This window comes from Suricata suricatta, chromosome 10 (assembly GCF_006229205.1).
Source record: "Suricata suricatta isolate VVHF042 chromosome 10, meerkat_22Aug2017_6uvM2_HiC, whole genome shotgun sequence".
NCBI lineage: Eukaryota > Metazoa > Chordata > Mammalia > Carnivora > Herpestidae > Suricata > Suricata suricatta.
In genome coordinates, this window is record NC_043709.1 from 14858663 (window position 1) to 14879786 (window position 21124).

The 21124-nt window shown below is 40.3% G+C and overlaps 1 protein-coding gene across 6 annotated transcripts in view; it reads right to left on the reverse strand.

Annotated features, from left to right (window-relative positions):
- Positions 1-943: 943 nt before the first annotated feature.
- The window catches only part of RIC8B (RIC8 guanine nucleotide exchange factor B), a 98779-nt gene continuing 78598 nt past the window's right edge, over positions 944-21124 (reverse strand). The window contains exons 9-13 of one of the 6 annotated variants that reach the window (XR_003914020.1): positions 16457-16576; positions 13191-13275; positions 8989-9127; positions 8158-8334; positions 2197-2283 (exon numbers count right to left, since the gene is read on the reverse strand). Coding sequence is in view for 3 of the 6 variants with exons in the window: in XM_029953173.1 (XP_029809033.1) it covers positions 2172-2283; positions 16457-16576 (232 nt within the window). In the remaining 3 variants the exon portion in view is untranslated. Of the gene's footprint in view, positions 2284-8157; positions 8335-8988; positions 9128-13190; positions 13276-16456; positions 16577-21124 lie in introns of all 6 variants that reach the window. The other 5 variants (XR_003914022.1, XR_003914021.1, XM_029953174.1 and 2 more) reach the window with 5 other exon arrangements.

Consider the following 21124-nt stretch of genomic DNA (forward strand, 5'->3'; position numbering starts at 1 on the left):
AAACTCCTTGAAAGCACAGGAGCACAGCTACTTCCACAGGACCATTCAGACACTCTGCATGAGCTAGCAAGATGCAGAGACAAGGGGGTTGACAGTGCAGAGAAGCTAGTTGACGGTGGAAATTCTAAAAATACTCTAAAGATGCATTTGTAGAATGAAATAACAAGAATATTTTTTTCTAAGCCTTTCCCCCCTAATCTAGACTTATGAATTGCCGAGTTTCATTTCCTTTACTGTTAAAGCACGGGTTACCCACCACTTCTCTAACCATTGGGATGAAAATTGTGAAGTGTTATTCTTCCGAGCCTTTTATTCTGGAGTATTCTGGATTTACTCAGTTTTTAAAAATAAACTCTGGGTCATCTCTATGAGAATCTGTCTACGGGCTGTACTGTTTGTGCAGATCTTTCTGGGTCAACCAGACTGTCCTTTGGGACAGACTGTCCCAGACTGGTGATGCCTGGAGTGGTGTTCTTCCTTCCTTGCTTCCTGTCCAGTTTTCTGTTGACCTTCAGCGGCTTTGGGTAGACCGGTCTTCCATCTGTCAGCCTCCTTTGCCTCTTTATATGGGCTCGAAAGCCAGATAACTAAATTGTTATAAATGTATGCAAATTTTAGTAAATAGGTAAAAAAGAGAGTAAATTGCAAGAAACTCTAGTGACCTCTTTTGGCAGCACAAAGGCCTTTTAAAATTCCATCCTTGACCTGTTGTTTTGCCAGAGAAGAGGGGACTTCTGGGTAAATGACATTTTTCCTCAGTAGCCCGTGTGCTTTACCTATCCTTAAAAGGGATAGTGTGGTGAGTGAGATAATGGACGTGAAAGCATTTGAAACAAGAAGCTCAGACTCTGAACTATTGTTTACTCCAGGTATCTATAAAGAAACACACACAAATGGCTACATTGAATCAACCCCAATGTTTTATTTAATTTAAAGTTTTAAAAGGCAGTGGTTAAGCACATCATCTGTGTATATATGTATGTGTGTAGCATCTACAGACATACATATATAAAAGGAAACAACCCTTTTAGGCTTTAGCCACTGACTGACTAGGCCCGCTGTCTACTGCAGGATTCATTTTCTACTTCCTCCTATGACCAATTCTAGAAGTAAAAATAAACAGCTTTAATCAGTTTAACAGTAACTATTTGTGTTTCTTTTTTTTTTAAATAAATAAAGTTACCATTAAACTGATCACATAGGGTAAAAAGGCTGAGCACACAGGCGCACACACACAGTCCTCAATTTAAAACCTGTGACATATGAATGGCCTGTATGTACAGATGGGTGCCGCCGACTCCCTCTACCCCCGGGAGAGGCCACACGAGAACCCCCAGTACTCGGGGAGTCCCCTTCCTCTCTGCCGGATCAGAGGACGTGTGTCCCGGGCACCCTGGCTGAGACCTCAGAATGCACGCTCCCACGAGGCGATACAGATGGGGCCCAGTTCTGTGGTTCTAGTGTTAAGGTACATAAGGAAATAAATAGGCATTTGTAGCTGCCTCAGAACTAAACCATCATTTATAACCCTTTATGGGGAGAAATGTATTCTGAAGTTCTAGATAAGTGACATACAAACTTTGAGAATGTAGTCAGTTTGCAAGTCTGGGGCTGTGTGTGTGCGTGTTTGTGTGTGCATTTCCGTATTTTTATACAAAATTGAAATGAAGAGTGGGCTAGGTTTATGGAGCAGCTGCTTGGCTTCCACGTCGTCAGTCCTGACCTAAGAAGTCACTTGCCTCAGCCCTTATTTAGCAGCTCGTTCTGCTTCTCGAGTGCCTCCGTCTGCTGGAGAGATTGAGGGCAGCTTTCACAAGTGAGAGGAAGGACGCGCCTAAATCTTCTGAGAACCTTGGCCAACAGAATGATCAGATTCAACCAGGGCTGCTTTGCAGAACGAAGTCCTTTCAGTTCCATCCGATGAAGTGGAATTCCTCTTTCTCTGTGTTTTTAGCTGCTGCAACTCCATCTGACTGCAGCTCTGCACGAATGCCTCGGAATCGCAAAAACACAGGCTCACCTCTTAAATATGCTGGATTCTCAATGAGTCAACCAGTTAATGTGTTTCTAGCCAAAGCAAGGGCATAAATGTTTTAGAGAAAAGACTCCCCTGGAGCTACAGAGAAAAGATGCTGATAAAAGCAATATTGAGAGTTGGGCAGGTGACACTTCTAGTCTGTGTCAGAGCTGGTCTCTTCGATGACAGAGTACTGGTTGAGTGCTTCCTCCAAAGGCGTTATTGTCCCGTCAGGTTTTAGTCCCATTGGTTTAAGCAACTCCTCTCTGGAAAAAGAGATAAAAGAGAGAAAAAAAAGTATTCACCAGCATCACACACACACCCCTCCCCCCGCCCAAATCCACATCCTTTTAAAAAGAAGTCTTTAAAAACCAAAGTATTTTTCCTCAAGCTCTCTGTGTGTTTGTAACAGGAAAGATGAAAGGGGCATGGAAAGAAAAAGAGGGAGATAAAAGACTTCATTCACACAGGCCAAACCTACTAAGCCAATTAAAAGTATGAAAAGTCAAGGTCTAAATGGGCTCAGGACAAGGAGCAGGTCTCTTCTGTTTTTAATAATTAGCTTTTTTTTTTTTTCCTTTTGTGGATTCGTTGTTTTAGTGAAGTTGAAGCTGCCAAAATTTCACGGGTCCCAGTGGGCCAGGCATACAATCAAGTGGCTGATTTGATATGTATGGATTTCATTCAGTGGAATAAATCTGTCAGATTTGATTCTGCCTCTCCCATCTCTAGCAATACGTAAGTACTTCTCGATTCAATCTAAGTCAACTGGCCCTCCCCAACTTTCTCCCTTCTCCCTCCCTTTTATATCCTTCTCTCTCTCTTTCCGCAGCCTCCTTTTTTTTTTTTTTAAACACCATTGCTTTTGTTTGTGGCAGTTTAATTATGGGATTGACAGCCATTTTAATCTCTTCAAAGCTCCCCAACTGCCTCTTTTCAGCTAATCCAATTATGTATACTCCACGAGTTACAGCCTTATCTAAAGATGATTAATTATTGATTAAGTCAATCAAAAAGCATTAGGAAAGATTTATTTAATCTTTTCATAGGCTCTTATTTATTACATGGAGATTATGGGAAGTGTACCTGTTGAGTTGCTAACTCTAGCCCTCCTCCTGCCCCCAAAATGTCAGCAGTGGACTTTAAAAAGTAGCCTCAAAGAGGCACATGAGCTGCTTAAAATTTATTTCTCAAGGAAACAGGTATCACCCCCTGAAAACATGTATAAAACCAAGAACCCACAGGCAGCAGCTGTAATGTTGGTGGGATCTGGAATAAAGGGAAACCATAAAACCTGCTTTCCTTCTGCCTCCTTGCTGTTGGCCCTTAGGCCAGCTCAAAGAAGGGCTCCCGCCTGGGGAGGGCCAGCCACACAGAAGTGTGAGGTGTTGGAGGTGCAGTGAAACCCCTGAAGAGGGGGAAGAACAGCCCAGTGGTCCTTGGATAAGCCAACAGGAGCCTGAGCAAGCAGCTCTGGCTGGCACCAGAAGACTATTGCTGAGAGTCTGGAAGTCCATTTGAGTAATGGGGATGGCTGCCTGGCTATGTTGAGGCTCCTGAGTTGAAAGGGAGGAAATGTGGTTCCTGGTTCAAGAAATGGGGTCAGAATCATAGAACTTAAAGTCGAAGGGGCCTCAGAGATCATTTAGTCCAACCCCCTTGTGTACTAAATGAGACTGAGTGACTTACCCAAGGTCACACACCTAGTGCCAAGCTGGACCTGGGACCTCGGGCTCCTGTGCTCTTTGTGGGGCACCACCCCTGGATGAACTGCTCTAACTGCATTGCAGGAGCACACTGAGTTCAGCTGCTCAAGGTCTGCTCGATACCTACATGCCAGGACTTAGGTCATATACCAGACAGGGAAAGGAAACTGGGCACAACTGTCCTTGAGGAGTGGGTGAAACATTTATGGAAAATAACTTAGAATGTCATGGGGTAAACGCTGTCAGAGAATCATGAACAAAGAACTGGCAGCTCCTAAAATGAAGCATAGACCACAGTGCCCGGGGAAGGGAGGGGCGGAAGTATAAATCAGGTACAGGTATCCAATGCTGGGCACGGAAGTCACAGGGCATTGGAGGCAAAGGAGACTGTACAGGGCTCAGTTTGGTCCCGTCTATTTGTGTGTTTTGTATTCCTTTTTGGATTGTGCCAATTTCTTCTCTGTGTGCTCTCCTGATGCTGCAGAAGGGCCCAGTGTTTGGAAAGTGGTGAGGTTTGATGAAGGAGTGGCCGGAGGTCAGGCTGCAAGGGCAGTTCGGGGTCTAGTGGTCAAGTGTCCTAAGTGCTAAGGTAAGGAGGTCAGGTTTGGTCTGTGAGAGGTCACCTATGTTTTACAGGGCAGGGTCTCTGGCAGTAGTGTGGAAGGCACATTGGACCAGAGGGAACCTGGGGGCAGAGAGACCAGTCATTAGGATGTCACTGTACAGTGTATGTGACAGGAGCCAGGATGCTGGACTTGGACTGTGACACATTAGAAGGGCTGAGGACTGATGAAGGGAAGAGTAGGGAGTGGAGTGTCCCTGTGGCTTCCAGCTCAGATGACCGAGAGGATGGGGCAAGAACACCACGGATGAAGTAGATGTGGGTGGGGAGACGCGACCTCGTTCAGGACATGAAGAGCTTGAGGCCCTTGCATGACACCCAGGTAGAGATGTTTAGTGGAAAGCTGGACACACAGCCTGTTTCATGAAAACTCCCTGGCACTAATACACACCACACACATAGCTACGTCTTTACAACATAGCTCCCTAGTGCCGAAGGATTTTGTGATCCTGGACACTATCTACTAATAACATAAAAGGGCAAGGGGACTGCCTGCTGGGAATAAAACACTGAGGGATAAGAAAGTTCAAAGGTCTAACAGGGCTGCTGGAAGAGGGTATAGTAAGGTGGGGTAGGGAGTGAAGGGGTAGGGGAGGTAGAAGCAGGACCCTGGATGGGCCTAAAGGAATTCTACCAGGGATCACAATGGGCAATGGGACGCTGGGTGGATACGCCCCCGCCCCAAACCACTACCAACATGACTCCACTTCGTGACAGCAGGAGGATGCTGGGCTAGCTACCAGCTTGTCCAAACCTAGGAGGAATATTTTCAAGTCAAGTTCATCCCTTTCACTCCTACTCCAATTTTATGATGGAAGTAACTAAGAACAATCCAAAAGTCTCATGCCCAAATTATAGAAACTTATCTGTGGGATAAAGGATGCCATATTTTAATTCTCACTTATGAACTATTATTCTCAAGCATTTATTTTTTGGGTCCTTTGTATCACCCCTCCACTGCATGAAAACTCCTCTGAGGGTTCCATGTGATGCTTGGACTTTTAGGCACCTCTCTAGGAGAGGCATCAGTGATTAACTGGCCATAGAGTCATGTTATTTGTGCAAACGAATTAGGGCGGCAATGTGATACAGTATAAAAAACAAAACATCTAGGGTCTGGAAAGTCTGTTTGAAGGCCTGGCTCTTCCACTTACCAGTTGTATGATCTTGGGTAAGTCTGAGTCTCAGTTTCCCCATCTGTGAAATGGGGATAATGATAATACTAGTTCTACTTCCTTCCCAGTGATGATGTAAGAAGTAACTGTAATAGAACTAGTAGTGGTAGCAATAACAACAGTGGTGTAGATCAAAGAGTTCTGTGAGCTGCAAAGATGTCCTAAATATTTGTTGTTATGATTGTGGTACAGTGAAAGGCACATACAGGTTTTGAAGGCAGACAGACCTAGGTTCTAATCCTCAGTCTGCCCATCACTAGCAGTAAGACCTTGAACTCTCTTCAATTTCCTTAGCTGTAGAATTGGGATAGAAATACCCACCTCACTGGGTTGTCATGAAGGCAAAAGGTCACTATATGTAAAACCTGTAGTGTTATGGCTTGGAATGTGGTTGGAACCGCAAGTTGACTTTCCTGTCTTTCCGTGCTTACTGGAGGCTCCCCCAAGCTTGTTAGGGCACTCTGGGAATAAGTGGGGGATGAATATGCAGAAGCAAATAACAAGACATGGTCCCTGTCCTCAAGAAGCTTTTAGTCAGTTCAGAAGATAAAACACACACACATTAAACAATATTAAAAGAATTACAGAACAGCAGATCAACAAGCTTGAGATGATGAACAGGCAGAGCCCTGCTTTCCCTAGCCTGACAGTTCATCAATACACGCTTATTGTAACTGAAATGTACTTAAAGAAAATTTCTTGTCCTGTTTAGGAGTGAAAGGAGAGAGGATCTCTCACAGATATGTGACTTTTTTTTTCTGCTGGACCCCAGGCTTACTGATCAAACTCCCATCTCAACGTTTCTGATCTTCCTCTCTATCATACAACTAACAGCCCACAAATACCCCACTGAAATCTTTGATATAGAGACTCAGTCCTAAAAGGTCTGATGAATGACCTGGTTATGTACTAGACTATTTCATTTAATAAGATGTTATATCTAGATCAGCAAGATGTGGATGGAGAATGGGAAGCATTAATGAATGCCACAGCAATGTCATTCCACCATCAACTGGGCCACGTACATGTGGGAAGGACACATGCAGAGATGGGGATGCTGTCACAGGCTCCTTGCAGGAGGGGGACTCAGAGCCAAACTGTGATGGCAGTGATGGACATAGATTCATGGGGATAAAGGCATCCTAGGAGCAGAAGAATTAGTCAAGCAAAGGCGCAGAAGCAAGAGTTAGTTGTGTGCAGAGATTGGCAAGCAGGCTGGTTTGGCTGAGGTAAGGGAAAAAGAAAGCTCAAAACAGATATGGGCTACAAAAGAGGATCTGAATGGAGATTGAAATCCTAGGCTGACAAGTCTGGATGATAGTACAGAGGTATTTTTGTCTTCTCTTTCAAGGGCCCTGCATCTAAAAGTATTTATTAAAAAAATAATTCTCATTACAAAGTTTGAAAGCTATGAAACAGTATTGCCTGGCATTTAAAAGGAAAATGTTCTATGCTTTATTCAATTTTCTTATCCCTATGTGTCTAGCACAGTGCCTTGCCAACAGCAGGTCCTCAGTAAGTGCTTATGTACTAAATTTAGTTGCAATTGATATTATCTGGTACTTTCACAGAAAGAAAAGGTATAGTGTTTTATGGGACTCCTAATAAAAGAACCATGATCAAGAGAAAAGCTAGATCTTTGCGCAGATGACTCTCTTTGATCATCAACATTTACAGAGTTAGGAAAGGTATTAGAATTCTACAGGGAATTCTGCATAATGCTTTCCAGGGGTTTCTTGTCTCTGCTAGACGGTGAGCAACTTGAGGGCAGAGTCCATGTCTTATCTGGCTCCGATCTGTAGTATCTAGTATAGGCTGTGGATACACAGTAAGTGCTTATTAAAAGTATATAATGCATGGGTTGTGGCATAAATGGAGAATAGTAGAGAATCATTTGTCAAGAATCCTTCTCATTATCCTAACTATTTTTATTATTTCCCTGTGTCAATGTCATTAGATATTCTGACAGTGCAAACGTCAGGCCCTCTTTGTACCATACAGCCTGGAAATCAAACCACTGATTGGTGTGGACTCAGCTTGTATATGGGGCAGTGGGAGGTCTAGATTCTAGTCTCAGATATTCCTCTAACTTGCTGGGTGTCCTTGGGCAAGTCATTCCCTTCTCTGGGCTTGAGTCTCCCCATCTATAAAATGAAGGGGTTGGACAAGATGATCCCCAAGATTCTATTCTAAGAGTCTCAATATTTAGGCTACTAACTAATCTTGATGTATTTAAAAATCTGCCAGGTTTTTAAGACACTAAAACTCAATACTGTTAAGCCTTTGTTTCTAATCAAGATATTCTAAGCCTAAGAGTCAAACACAGCATCCTACCTAAAACTGACCTACACCAAGAACAGAAATCCTTCCTGTAAAACCACTGGCGGATGATTAGAGTGATTACAAAAATAAATCAAAGCAATGGCAAGTGTTAGCAAGGGAGGATCTAAATTCAATCATAGCCCTCAATAAGCAGGCCGTTTCATGAAGAGTTCCTGGCCCTAAATATGAAGCTCACATCTAAAAGGGATGGCTAGGGATCAAATATATGTACATCATGGTTAAACGGAGATACTGTATACTGAAATGTGCATCAGGATTAAGATATTCACATAGCAACAACTCCTTCATACTTACCTTCAATGCTATACACAGGCCTTAACACAAGTTAAGACTGCCCTCGTTATCATCAAAAAGTACAGTGATGTCTACTGGATAAAGAGCCCATTCTAGGCACTGTGACAGTATCATGGCGGGCTTCTCATCTGATCAGGCATCTGGCCAGGGAAGAGATAAGCCTCCAAGAATGTTCAACTGGAACGAAACATCATTTAGAAATTTGATCTTACTAAACGATAAGGAACCATAATCTATAAGGGCTTGGCCAGGCACAAGGACATAGATAAAGCACGTCCAAGAAAGGAAACCCTACTTTGCCCCAGCCTAACCCTTGGAACTGCTAATGGAAACCAAAAAATACTTTCTTAAAGATCTAGGGGTGGGAGATTATGGGATTTATACCATATTTAAAAATTTCTGGTCTGGTTGTTTTTTTTTTCCCCCAGATATATTTTAACATTTTCCTGGGCCACCATTTCCCTGTAAGGATGGTTCTCTGGGATGCCTGGGCTTCTGTAACTTCTCAGAACCTTAGACAAGGTTCTACTTTTTAGGGCTTCTGGTTCCTATGTAAGACTTTCCCCCAGAAATGACAGTGCAAAATTGGGGCTCAGACACTAACATACCCAATCGCACATTATAGAATAGGCCAGATGTATATGTGTATAAAACACCTTACTTGACCTGGAAGCAAGAGAATACTCTTGCCCACAGCACATGTTTTTGTGCAATACAAACAAAGCATTCAATTCAAGTGTACTTGTTGAAAACCAGGACATAATTAAGCAGTTGGTAAAATGCATTCTTGTTTCCCACTTGCAGATCTCCCAAGAGTCCCTTCGAATTTACCTATACGAGTTTCAGCTTCCCGCTTGCCACTTAGCTTGATAACGACTCAAAAATCATTCCCTTGTTTTCAAGGGCTCTTCTTTCTTGTCTGCTCTGTGTACTACAGGGCAGTATTGACACATGGAATTAATGACAGGGTCTGTAATGAAACAACAGTCATGCAAACACCAGTCTGCTCTTTTGATAAAACAGCATGTTAGAGACCTATTCACCTCCCTCTAATTGAGTACTGCATAATAGTTCCGATCCTTTTATGTAATATATTTTGTTCTATGATTAGAAAAGAAGAAAAGGGGGAAACCTGTGAGGCACTGCTTCCTTCAGTCGCCCCCTGATTAATTCCCTGTTTCTAATGAGGGTAGCTGCTATTTAGGCAGGTTCTGTTACATACTCGTTTTGTTGACTTCTGTACAATGTATAACAAAACCCAAGACGGGATAATTGGGAACCATTTCTTTGGCACAGGGATTCCTGTTCTCAATGTAAGGTTTGCTTGGAAAAAAAGTATCCTGACATTTTGAATTAGCCATTTCATATTTAATTCCTTTTCACATTTGAAAGATAGGGTGAGAAACTGGTAAATACATAAAACATTTTTAATGAACACAGAGCTTTTCAAAAAATGCCTGCTAGCCTAGAGCCTATGCTAGCCCAGAGAAAGCAGCTCTGTGATCTTTGTTCTAATCCCAAGTCTGAGAGTGCATCTTATTTCAAGATGGCAGCATCACTGGGACAGTCCATACTCCACCGAAGTACAACGGACTGCCTAGTAACTTGATGATATGCTTACAAGTGTTTATAATCCATTTTTCTCATAGAAGTAATACTATAACCTTGGCCATTGCTTAATATGTTCAGTTACATACTAGGAAAGAGTGTCCTTTGGGCTTGGACCCTGATCTTTTATCTTCTATGGCCTTTCATCTAGTGCTGATTGGGTATACTGTCTCTCACTAAGCTGCTAACCCAGTACATTAGGAGGGGTTGCTTTCCACAGCAAATTCAAGGTCTTTGGGCTGCATCTTTCAAAACAATGCTGAGATCTTCCTTCACACCTCACCATTGTGCTTTGGGGTTGGGTACAATTAGGAAGGCGAATGTGTAGCATAAAAAATATCATTTCCATGACAAATGGACACGGCATATAGTCTACTATTTTGGACTACTTTCTATTTGTAAAGGTAATTGGGAATGGCCTAAACAGTCCTATTGGGAAGCCTTTTAAAATTAGATTTTTTAAATGTGGTTGCATTAAATATAAGAATTTGTTAGAATACCTATAATCATTCTCTTTTTAAAATTAAAAGAACTTCTATTAACAAAGAGTCATAGCTGTTTCACTGGTTTCCCTCATAAAAAGGTGTGTATAAACTACTTATTTTAGCACCTCACCTGATCTTTGAGAAGACCTCAACTATGGATTGAAAGAGCAGGAATGCATGTCTCCCAAATCTCTTTTCAGGTAAATATGCTGACAATCTATCTTTGTGCTTCACATTTATTTAATATTTAGGACATCTTATTTAAAATCAGGTGGACACATTTTTGAGAGCTGTTGGTCATTTTTTTCAAAATAACATAAGATCTGGAGTCTTAAGACTGAGAACTGAGTCCTGGCTATGTCATCAACCAGATGCCTGATCTTGGGTCCATTCCTAATCATTGGCCCTCTTTGTTCTTCAAACACTACTTGCCCTAATAATTCACAGGGCTGCTTTAATGATCAGTGGATAGAATATATATGGAAACACTTTCTATACTTTAAAGCACTACATAAATATTAGTCTTTTATTATTCTCATTTCTGTTAGAAAATCACATGCAAAGCTTCTAAAAACTTGTTACCTATCTCAAAAATAAAAAAAATATGAAGAAAGAGGTTAGGGACAGTGCTAAAGAACCAAATCCAGCTTTATCCTTCAGGCATTCTTATTTCTTGGTAATTTCTCTACAGGATTTTTCTATCCTGTTGTCCAAATTAGCAAAATAAATAAGAGGTCAGCATGCAAACTGACACTGCTGAATATAGCAGCAGCTCTAATAGAAATTCTTATAGGCTGTCCCCAATTAGAGAGACTTAAAAGTTGAAGGCGGGTAACTAAGAGCACAAACAGCCAGGGGACATTATTCTTACTTGAGGTTTCTCTAATAGAAGCCATTTCAGCTAGTGCTTAAACCAAGAGCTCAAAGTAGACATTCCTACTATAGCGGTTAAAGGACAATGACTACCAACAGGCAGTGCAAAGGGAGCACTTTCTACTCTGAGGTGTCTAGCCAGCGGAAGGCCCTCTATACCAACTTTCTCAAATTAATCGTCCCTTGCCACTTTAAGGGCATATTAATTTAACTGGATCCAGGTTCCCTTAATTGAACTTCCAGGCAACCTTACAGTGTATTTTAATGATGTTAGATAGTGCTGCCACATATAAATACAATATAAGGCATATATGGAATCTTAAATATTCTAGAAGCCACACTGAAAAGAATAGGTAAAACTGATTTTAATATATTTTGTTAACCCAGTATATAAAAAAATTTTATTTCAACATAAAATCTATATTAAACAATTGAGTTATTTTACATTTCTCTTTTTATACTGAGTTTTTGAAAGTCTAAGTATTTAACCCCTGTAAGATATCCCAATTCCGACTAAGCACATTTCAAGTGCTCAGTAGTATATGGCTGGTGGTTACCGTATTGTACAGCACAGATCTAAAAGATTTTCCTATATAAATAATTAAGATCTTTACACTTTTGTACCTATAATAGATCTCAAAACACTTTAAAAACTGCATCATATTTCTGAAACATACCTGAAAAGCATGTCCTTGACTAACTTATCATAAAGGTGGATGTGATGACAGTTGATATTTTTGTGAGCAGAGTAACTTATTCATAAGGAATAAAGTTACGTATTACTTTTCAGTCATTGATTGCTCACCCCAGCTTTAGTAAGTCTAAGAAGAATCCCATATTTGGAACCTGCATGTATTAAGAAAGCCATGTTCCCAAAACTACACAATGGCTGGAAAATATATATATATATATATGATGTGGAACAGATAAGAAATGGGAAAACAATTATTTAAATGTAAATTTTAGATTTGGATAGAATATATTAGCAAAAAGACAATGTACATTGTTAAATGTTGTTAAATGTGATGGGGGGAGGGGAAGAGTGGGGTAGAAGATTAATCAGTGATTGGTTCCAATTAAGGAACTAAAGGGGATTAGAAAAGTCAAAACAAAACTGAAACTTGAAATACTATTTTATTTGGTCTGTCTAAGCTTCAGCCAGTCTGTCCTCCTCCTTGGGGGCGGGGCGGGGGCCGCGTTATTACACACGTGCCCGTGCGCTGTGGCTGAGGCGGCGCACTTGTATTAGCCACACTGGACTTGCGCGCACACACAGTCCCCACTCTAATCCCCCACCTAAATTGTGGGGGCTTCTTGTTTTTTCCAATTCAAAGCAGGAAAGAGCAGGTGGAGAGGATGGGAAATTTCATTCTCTTTTTCACCTCTGCTCTCACATTACAGAAAGCTTCATTTGACATTTTTAATCTCCTGCCTCAGGCCTTAATGCTTGTGTTTACTATATATCACAATGATTATTTTAAAGAAATTACGTGCCTCAATATTCAAATTAACCATTATATCTGGGCAAGAAATGGAACTGACAAAGGTAAAGTTTAAAGTCTTGAACTATACAGAGTATTTTATAGAGCCAAAAACTGCCCTACAGATTTAGGGATCAGCTGTGTTCATTATTTCCTCGTCACACACTAGGGAAACCACAGGGTACAAGGCACTGTACTAGCTAGTCATGGTGGGATTTACAGGGTTCAGATTATTTTCAAACTCTTAAAACCTCCAGGTCCACTGCCAATCCCCTTCCCTACATCTGTCACAAATACAATCCTTACACACACACACACACACACACACAATCACTAGGAATATTACTAAGTCAGCTGGTATTCAATGGGGAGAAAATGAACACGAATCTCTCCAGTGTCCTTGGAAATGTGTCTGTGATAAAGCTGCCAAGGCGGTACGCTCCTTGCAGCAGTCATCACCATGTCCAGCATGGAGGCAAAATGGAAATGTAACTTAAATTTTTTGCATTGGTGGTTTTACGGTTTTGGTAGTGGATGACATCTACACCCTACACCAGGCTCAGTAACAGTACTTGGCATGACCAACCTTAATTCATCACTTTGGTAAGTGCTTTGGCACGGGCCACTGTTGCTAACCACCATCCTGGTGCGGGTCCTTCACATCTGCTCTCCTATGGACGGAAAAAAGGAAGTGTCTAGTGTCCATTCCTTGGCCACGTCACCTCCAACCCTATCCTTTACTCACATGCCTTTCACTTCAGGCCCAGGAGAAAATGATTCATTTTTGAGAAGGAAAGTCAATTAGACAAAGCTACAGTACACTCTTAGCACAATGAAGACTTGGTGGGATGCAGAACATCCTCGGAGTGACAGCTGAGGGAACTGACCAGCAGCGCAATGCTGAAGAGGATGATTAGGAAGTGTTCGGGCAAACACCGACTCTAACAGACAGACACAGTAGCACAGTAGACAGAGCAAAGGTCTTGAGTTCTGGAAAACGAAGGTCCTAGTCTCACTTTGTTATGAAGCTAGAAAGAGAATGTATATGAAAGTGTTTTGTAAACTGTTAAAGGAAATGGATTATCCTGTCATTAGCCTGGATGTATTTGGGGGTAATTTTTTTGAGCCTCACTTCCCCCCAATTATAAATCTGATAATAGATTTCTGATAATTAATCAAATAATGATAAAGCAACCTGAGCCTTTTGGAAGAAAGATGTAGTATGTGAATACCAAAGGTTTATCTTATTGATAAGAGTAAATCTCCCTCTACCTGGAATGAATGGTCATTTCTCCACTAATCTATTAAGGTTTAAAAGGTATTTAAGAATCAGCACAAATGCTATATCTTCCCTGTGAAATAGTCCCTGATTCATCCAAACAGAATGAACTGCTCCTTTTCCTGGGTGTTTACAGTTCAACATAGACCTTATTTTGTCATCATTTCCATCTACCTTGTATTTTAGAACATTATAGCCATTTCCTTCATTAGAATGTGCATTTTCCAAAGGCAGAGTCTGTCATGTTCTCTAAATCTCCCTCATCTTCCTAGCACAGTGCCTTGCACAGAGTAGCTGCTTAATAAATGTTCCCTGAATTGTACTGAACTTAGTCTACTTTGGCTTTATGCCATGTCTTCTACCTCAAAAAAACCAAATCCCAAAAATCAACAGTGAAGAGAGAGCAGAAACTTAAGACAAACATGTAAGACGCATAAAGAATGGCTTCATTCTTTGCATTCCTGCTTTGGAATGCCAACTGCTGATCTCCATACAATTTTGTCATTGATTATTAGAGCAAATGTTAGGAAGCACACACACAAAGGCAGACAATGTAAAAAACCCACCACACATCATGCAAAAAGTCTGTGATTTAGAACTGTTTTTAAAGTTGTCTTTTACTTCAATTTTAATGGCAAAATTGGTACCATCAAAGCCAACACAAGACATATTTGCTCTGCTTTATACATGCAAAAAGGAGTTTCACCTTCAGATTGGGTTGGGTATCTGCTGGGTGATTCTGGGTGAGTACACATCTTCTTTGAGGCATAGTTTAAATCAAGTGGAAGAAGCTTGGCTATTTCAGACTTGACATAGCTTCTGGCTATTTGTTGGCAGCTTCTAGCATATGTGGATTCCCCTGGGATTAAAAGGAGAAGGACCTAGCACCGTTTTCTGTCCCTTGCTAAGGGATGCCTTATAAAATGGTCTTATCTCCTTCAGGAAGTCAAATACCTGGATTATACTGGAGTATTTTAGGTAGTCCTTTCCCCATCTCCCACTTTCCTAACTTGGAGTTTACTCATCTAGGGTATACAGGCCAGTTGAACAGCATCTGTGTTATCTTTTAAGAATTTGTATTCAGCAAAATTTATGAAAGTTGTCTACTGCCCTAACACACTGATATGCTCCACAGAGGCCCTTATTAACATTTTCCTCTCCAGCTTCTACTAGATGGACTCTGTTAGTTCTCATCCTAACTTTGTACTCAAACCACATTCATTAGTTACATTCGGTCCTTCTGGAAGTAGCCAAGCACAAATCTTATGTTTCTGTATTCATTCAGACCTTGTTATTCTGCTTCCTATAGGTTCGCCTATACATATCTTCTCTTAGATTATAATTCTTTCACCAAAGGAACATGTCAATTCTATATAAAGATATGGAGAATGTCATTTGCAAGCAAAGGTCATTTGAAGATTGTGAGCATAGTTAGCTGTAGATTCTAACCCCTTTAGGAAAAATGAAAATTTAGAAGGACTAGCTGGAAGTCACTAAATTCTAGTCCTATTAGCTTTGCAGATGATGATGCTATTTCTATATAACTTCTACCACATCATCGGCATCATTTGCAAAAAGTTTAGACTCTGCAGTGTCTACCCATACTTGTCATACTTGCCAAGTCCATCAGCCTCCTGCTGTGATTTTAGCCTCTACTTGTTTCTTTGTTACACCTTTCCCTATAGTGGCTGGCTTTCTGGCTTTCCCATTCCACTCATTACTTCTCTCGACTGAGGGATACTAGCATTTACATAGCTGCTGTGAAAAGGGAAGTGATCAGGAGAAATACACCTTTAAGTGGTAGCTGCCACCAACACACAGAAGCACTCATTCAAGATGGCTTAAAGGAGACAGTGACTCAATGTATGACTAGAAAAATAGAGCAATTCAGGCAAGTATGAAGGAAATATTTTCTAATAACTCCTCCAAGATGACTAGTTGCTGATTAGTACATGTTTGACTTAATTATTTTCAAAACTGGCTATTTTTGGAAGGGAAGGTGATGTGAAGCAAGAAGGGAAGGGGAGATTGTCTTGAGAACCCCTAATTAATAAAAGCACTTGCTTTCAGGAAACTCTTAATTTGAGCTATTCCTTTTCACTTTTTCCTGTTGGGTGCATGACATTTTAGAATTCTTGGTTTCAGGAGCAACCCAAAAAGACAGAATTGCCAGCTTGCACATCAAAAATGGAAAAAAAAAAAAAAAAAGCATAATGATTTGGAACAAAAACCAAAACAGACTAAAACAAAAAATACAAGAAGCAGCAAAATCATTGAACCTAACTCACAGCATCTCTTTGAAGACAGGGAGGTTAGTTGGTTAAATACCACAGTGATCTAGTAGTTCCTACCCTAGCTTTGAGAGTTTAAATGTTTAAGAATGCACATCCAGAAGCGGCACATGTAGAAAAACCACGGTAGCCGAGAGAAATCTGAACTACTGCTGCCCGGGCCACCCTGTTCCAGTTCACATGGATTTCCAGAGTTGCTGTTCCATGGTACCTCTCAGTAAGAGAGACAAAGAAATAGAACATTTTTAGAAACCAAGCAGAAAATGGACGGGAATACAATACCTGGAGAGTTTATCAAGCATGTTGACAAGTTTCATGGCTTCATATTCTTTTTGTTCTTCTGTCATTTCATCTATGGGGTTTGGCATTGGTTCCTCTAAATGACCAGTGATAAGATTAATGCTACAAAAAGAAAAAGAAGTTATGCTGTATGTTTTAAAATTATGCTCTTTCTATACTTTCTGGTCCAAGTTGTAAGTTATAATAAGAAAGAGTATAATAGCCAAAAAATTGGCAATAATAGCAATTTTATAGTATGGAACTGCTATGGGAATATTTAAAAACTTGCTTTTTCTACTGATTTGCTTTGGGAAATGGGTGATAGTTTAACTTTAAAAAAAAAACAATAGCTAACTTGCCAACTTTTTTTTTCTTTTTAAGGCCTGGCTGCTTTTTAAAAATATGAAATTGGATTGGTGCCGTTAGGATAAATATCCTTGGATGCATAGTATATTAATTTAAGGGACAAGTGATTTCAGAGTAGGAGAATCCATTTTGTGATACAGCATAAAACAAATATATGTCAAAAAAACTGGAAAAATGATGACAGAGAGGCTGAAATCTGAAAATGAAAGCATGCCGATTTATAATCTCAGGAAATTAGTCCATTAGTGAGACCACAGAAGGCAATGAGTGTTTAAATAATAAAAGATAAAGCAGAAGAACAATTTAAATTAGATTTGATCTGACCTAGATTAAAAAAAAAAGGATGAAATCTAGCCTACCAAGAGACAGGCTTTCTGGAAATAATAAAGTACTTAAAATGAATTTGTTCCATAAACTTTGTACAAAGTTCTAATACCAAACAAGCTGTTCTCTTGGATGAAAGCTGTACTTTTTTTGAGATGAAAGAAAATTCTTTCAATGGCTGCTAAATATCTATAACCTAAACACGTTTCTGGAAAAGCAGAGAAGAGGTTACAACATTTTGTTTGAGCCAAGTATAGACAGTTTGCAGGGATATTTCATTTGGTCATTAAAAACAAATAGCAAACTGCCAATAAATTGCTTTCTAAGGTCTATAAACACAAATACTTTCGGTGGCCAGGCCTTCAGGATAAGCAAATAAGTGAACTGGTCAAGTATAAATAATGTGGAGTGTTAGGTTCTGGGGTAAACTTGAGAACAGTGCCTGTCTAAAGGTGGCAGGAAGTAGAATCCTATGGGCCAAAACAAAGACTCTGTGATCAATTGGGTCCTCTGGGGGCTAGCTTGCAAGCCTCGTGCTTTAGACTTTTGGGCAGTTTAACTTCTTTATTGATCAGGGGTTTCTCATTTGGAGTAGTAAAAGGGGTAGTCACTGGATACTACTATTCCTTGGAGGCTACATCATATTCAGATTCTTGTGGAAGGACTCAGTGCTCAGCAGTCTCAAAAAGCATGTCTAAAACCTCTGTTTTGCATTCTTGCGTAAGAACTAGATCTGTAGCCATGATTAAAAAACTTTTTTTCCAGGCACATAGGTGGCTCAGTCAGTTGAACATCTGACTTTAGCTCAGGTCATGATCTCACCCTTTGTGAGTTCCTTCTGAGCTGTCAGCACAGAGCCCGGAGCCTGCTTTCTGTTTTGTATCTCTCTCTCTCTCTCTCTCTCTCTCTCTCTCTCTCTCTCTCTCTCTCTCTCTGCCCCTCCCCCACGATCATGCTCTGTCTCTCAAAAATAAATAAACATTAAAAAAAAACAAACTTTGTTCATTCAAAGCAGTGAATCGACCATCAACCTCCCCCTGCCTCTTTTTTTTTTTTTTAAACAAATGAAATCTACACAGAAAGCCCACATATAAAACAGACAAGTGGAATTGCTCTGGCAGAAGAGGGGATGGGTGGCCAAGCAGAGTGGAGGCCAAAAAGCCCCTTCTGTTGGTCTGTACTCGTTTCCTCTTGAGGGAGCCCCTGAGGCACTTTTAGGAACTCTAAGAAAACAGTCCGAAAACTCATAGGCTTGTCAGTGATTCTTAGCTTTGGCTGCACATTAGAATCACTTGATAAACTTTAAAGAAAAGTCTTAGGCCTTACCTGAGGCCAACTAAATCTATGTATTTTATTTTCCTGATGATTCTGATACACAATGAGGTTAAAGAACCACAGGGCTAGAATGCCTACTTCAGATACTCATTGTGTACTATTCCTTTTTTTCTTTTTCCAGGTGCTATAATAGAAGAACAAAAAGCCTCCAGTTAGTGGCCATTAACAGAAACACTGAGTGTGGCCATCATAGTTCCCAAAGTCAAGAACAAAGGGGACCCAGACAAGGCCTCTGAGAATTCGGGCATTTTTAAGATATATCCAGATGCATACTAAAAATGTAATTCTACCACCTATTATTTCCCTGGGCATGTAACAACAGGACATGTCTTCACGGTTCCTTTTTTGCCACCTGCTAAATTAGAAAAGCACTAGTCTTATAAATAAATTAGTAGAGGTACTTATTAGAGGCGCATACCACTTCCCAAGCAGACAAAAGAAATCAGACCTTAGGAAAAAAAAAAAAAGTACAAGGAAAGGTATATGTATTAACTATGCAGAGTATGTTCAATTTATCTCTTGAAAGAAGGCTCCTCTCCTCAATTTCAATGGAGGGGTATTTTAAGAAATCAGATCCACAGAATATTTTAGAATATAGTAACTTTAGGACAAGCCCTCATGTGCCTCAGGGGGAAATGTGTCAGTCAGGAAAATACACTGGTAAGCTCTGTGGTACCCACACTATAAAGTTAGAACATGAATTCCTGAGTCAGGGCACATTTGATTCTTTTCTTGGTTCTTTTAAGGTTTTTTTGAAGTGATATCCACTTTCCAAAGTCCTTTAAATGTCCTGCTAAAATGATTTAATGGCTTGCTCTGAAATTACCTACTAAAGTCACAAAATCTTTGCTCACAGGGTATAAAAGCAGTAGCTAGAGATTCACTCTTACAGTCAGATTAGTAATACTCCGCCCTCAATATGCAGAAGAATGTACACGGTGCCACAGCAAACACAAGTTGGGGCACTGAACTGTGCCACTGTCTTATGGGAAAAATGCCAGTGTGGTGGGGACACTGTTGCCCCTCCTGCTCCCCACTTCAAACCAGTCTCCTGTGGTTTCCCTATCCAGACTGGAAGAGAAAATAGTCACCATAACAACAAGGATGTGAGCTTTCATAAAATGGATTATTTTCAGTTGAATAATCACTTGTCACCTTTATAACCTCAAATAGTATAGTCTAAGACTTAACTTTCTAGGTTTTAGGGTCTTAACACTGATCTTGTTCTAGGGCTGAATCTTAAGATGGTTTAAGTATACTAATTATGATAGATATTGTGCTGGGTAATTTTATGATATGATTTTGTCTGACCTTATCTTTGTTCCCCTTCCCCATCTTCCCAGCCCTCCAATTCTATGATTGTATAGGTCTTTCAGTTAGGTGACAAGAATTATTTGAATACCTCTATACAGCATCACTGAGCATTTCATATTATATAAGGCCATTATATGAACTGATTGCAGTTATGGGCCTGGAGATGAAGGGATTAAGACATAAAAGGCTGAGCAAATGAATATATACACACAAGCTGAAATATATTTCAGAACTTTAGCTTTTCAAATTGTTGCTACAGTTGGTCAACATCAACAGTACTAGGTCACTTAACAAAAAGTCATTCAATTTCCCTGAGTTATATGAAAGTTAACTTCAATCTCTTAAGTAGTGTAGATTAAATTTCACTCAAAGCTTTAAAGAAGGTGCTATAAGAAGGACAGATACCATATGTTTGCACTCATAGGTCTAACAGGAGAACAGGAGAAACCTAATGCAGGACCAGGGGGAGGGGAAGAGGGAAAGAGAATTGGGGAGAGAGGGACGCAAAACTTGAGAGACTACTAAATACTGAAAACGAACTGAGGGTTGAAGGGGAAGGGGGAGGGGGGAAAAGAGGTGGTGGTAATGGTGGAGGGCACTTATGGGGAAGAGCACTGGGTGTTGTGTGTAAACCAATTTAACAATAAACTATTTAGAAGTAAAAAACAACCAAAAAAGATAAAGGAGGTGCTATAAAGGCAGATCCCTACAGGGGCTAGGCAGGTGAGGTAAATGATAAGGATATACTGTTAAACCAGAGGAGCTTATGCCCGGTATGATGGGGACCACAGACACTTGACTCCAACAGCCAGTTGCCATGTGAAAATGCAGCCTAATGTTATTAGAACTTACTCAAAAGAAGTTAGAAATTCAAATTCCCATCTGAAATATCTGAATTCTAAATGTTGGCAAGTAATTAATAAGTACTATGTAAAATAGAAAATAAAAACACAAAACTAAACCAATGAACGCAACATCGGTTAAGCCAAGCAGAACCTAGTTGTGGGCTAAATCTAGTCTATGGGTGGACAATTTGCAACCCTTAAGAAAGGGATGAGGGCTTTAAGAAAAAGGCTTTGGTGAACTCAGGGCAGGAAAGAAGAGGTTATACGCAAATATGGCTAGAAATGTCTTTCCAGGAAAAACTCCCCAGAGCACCTGCCCCCACAAAACAATAAAATCTTCTGTATAGTCTCAATATATGGTGACAATTACAATGGGACTTAAAGCAACAAAACAAAACCTTGACAAAGAATAAAAGTCTCTTATGCTTAGGAAATTATACAGCTGCTGCCACAGCTACTGCTGAGAGAAATATAGTCAAGAAGAAAA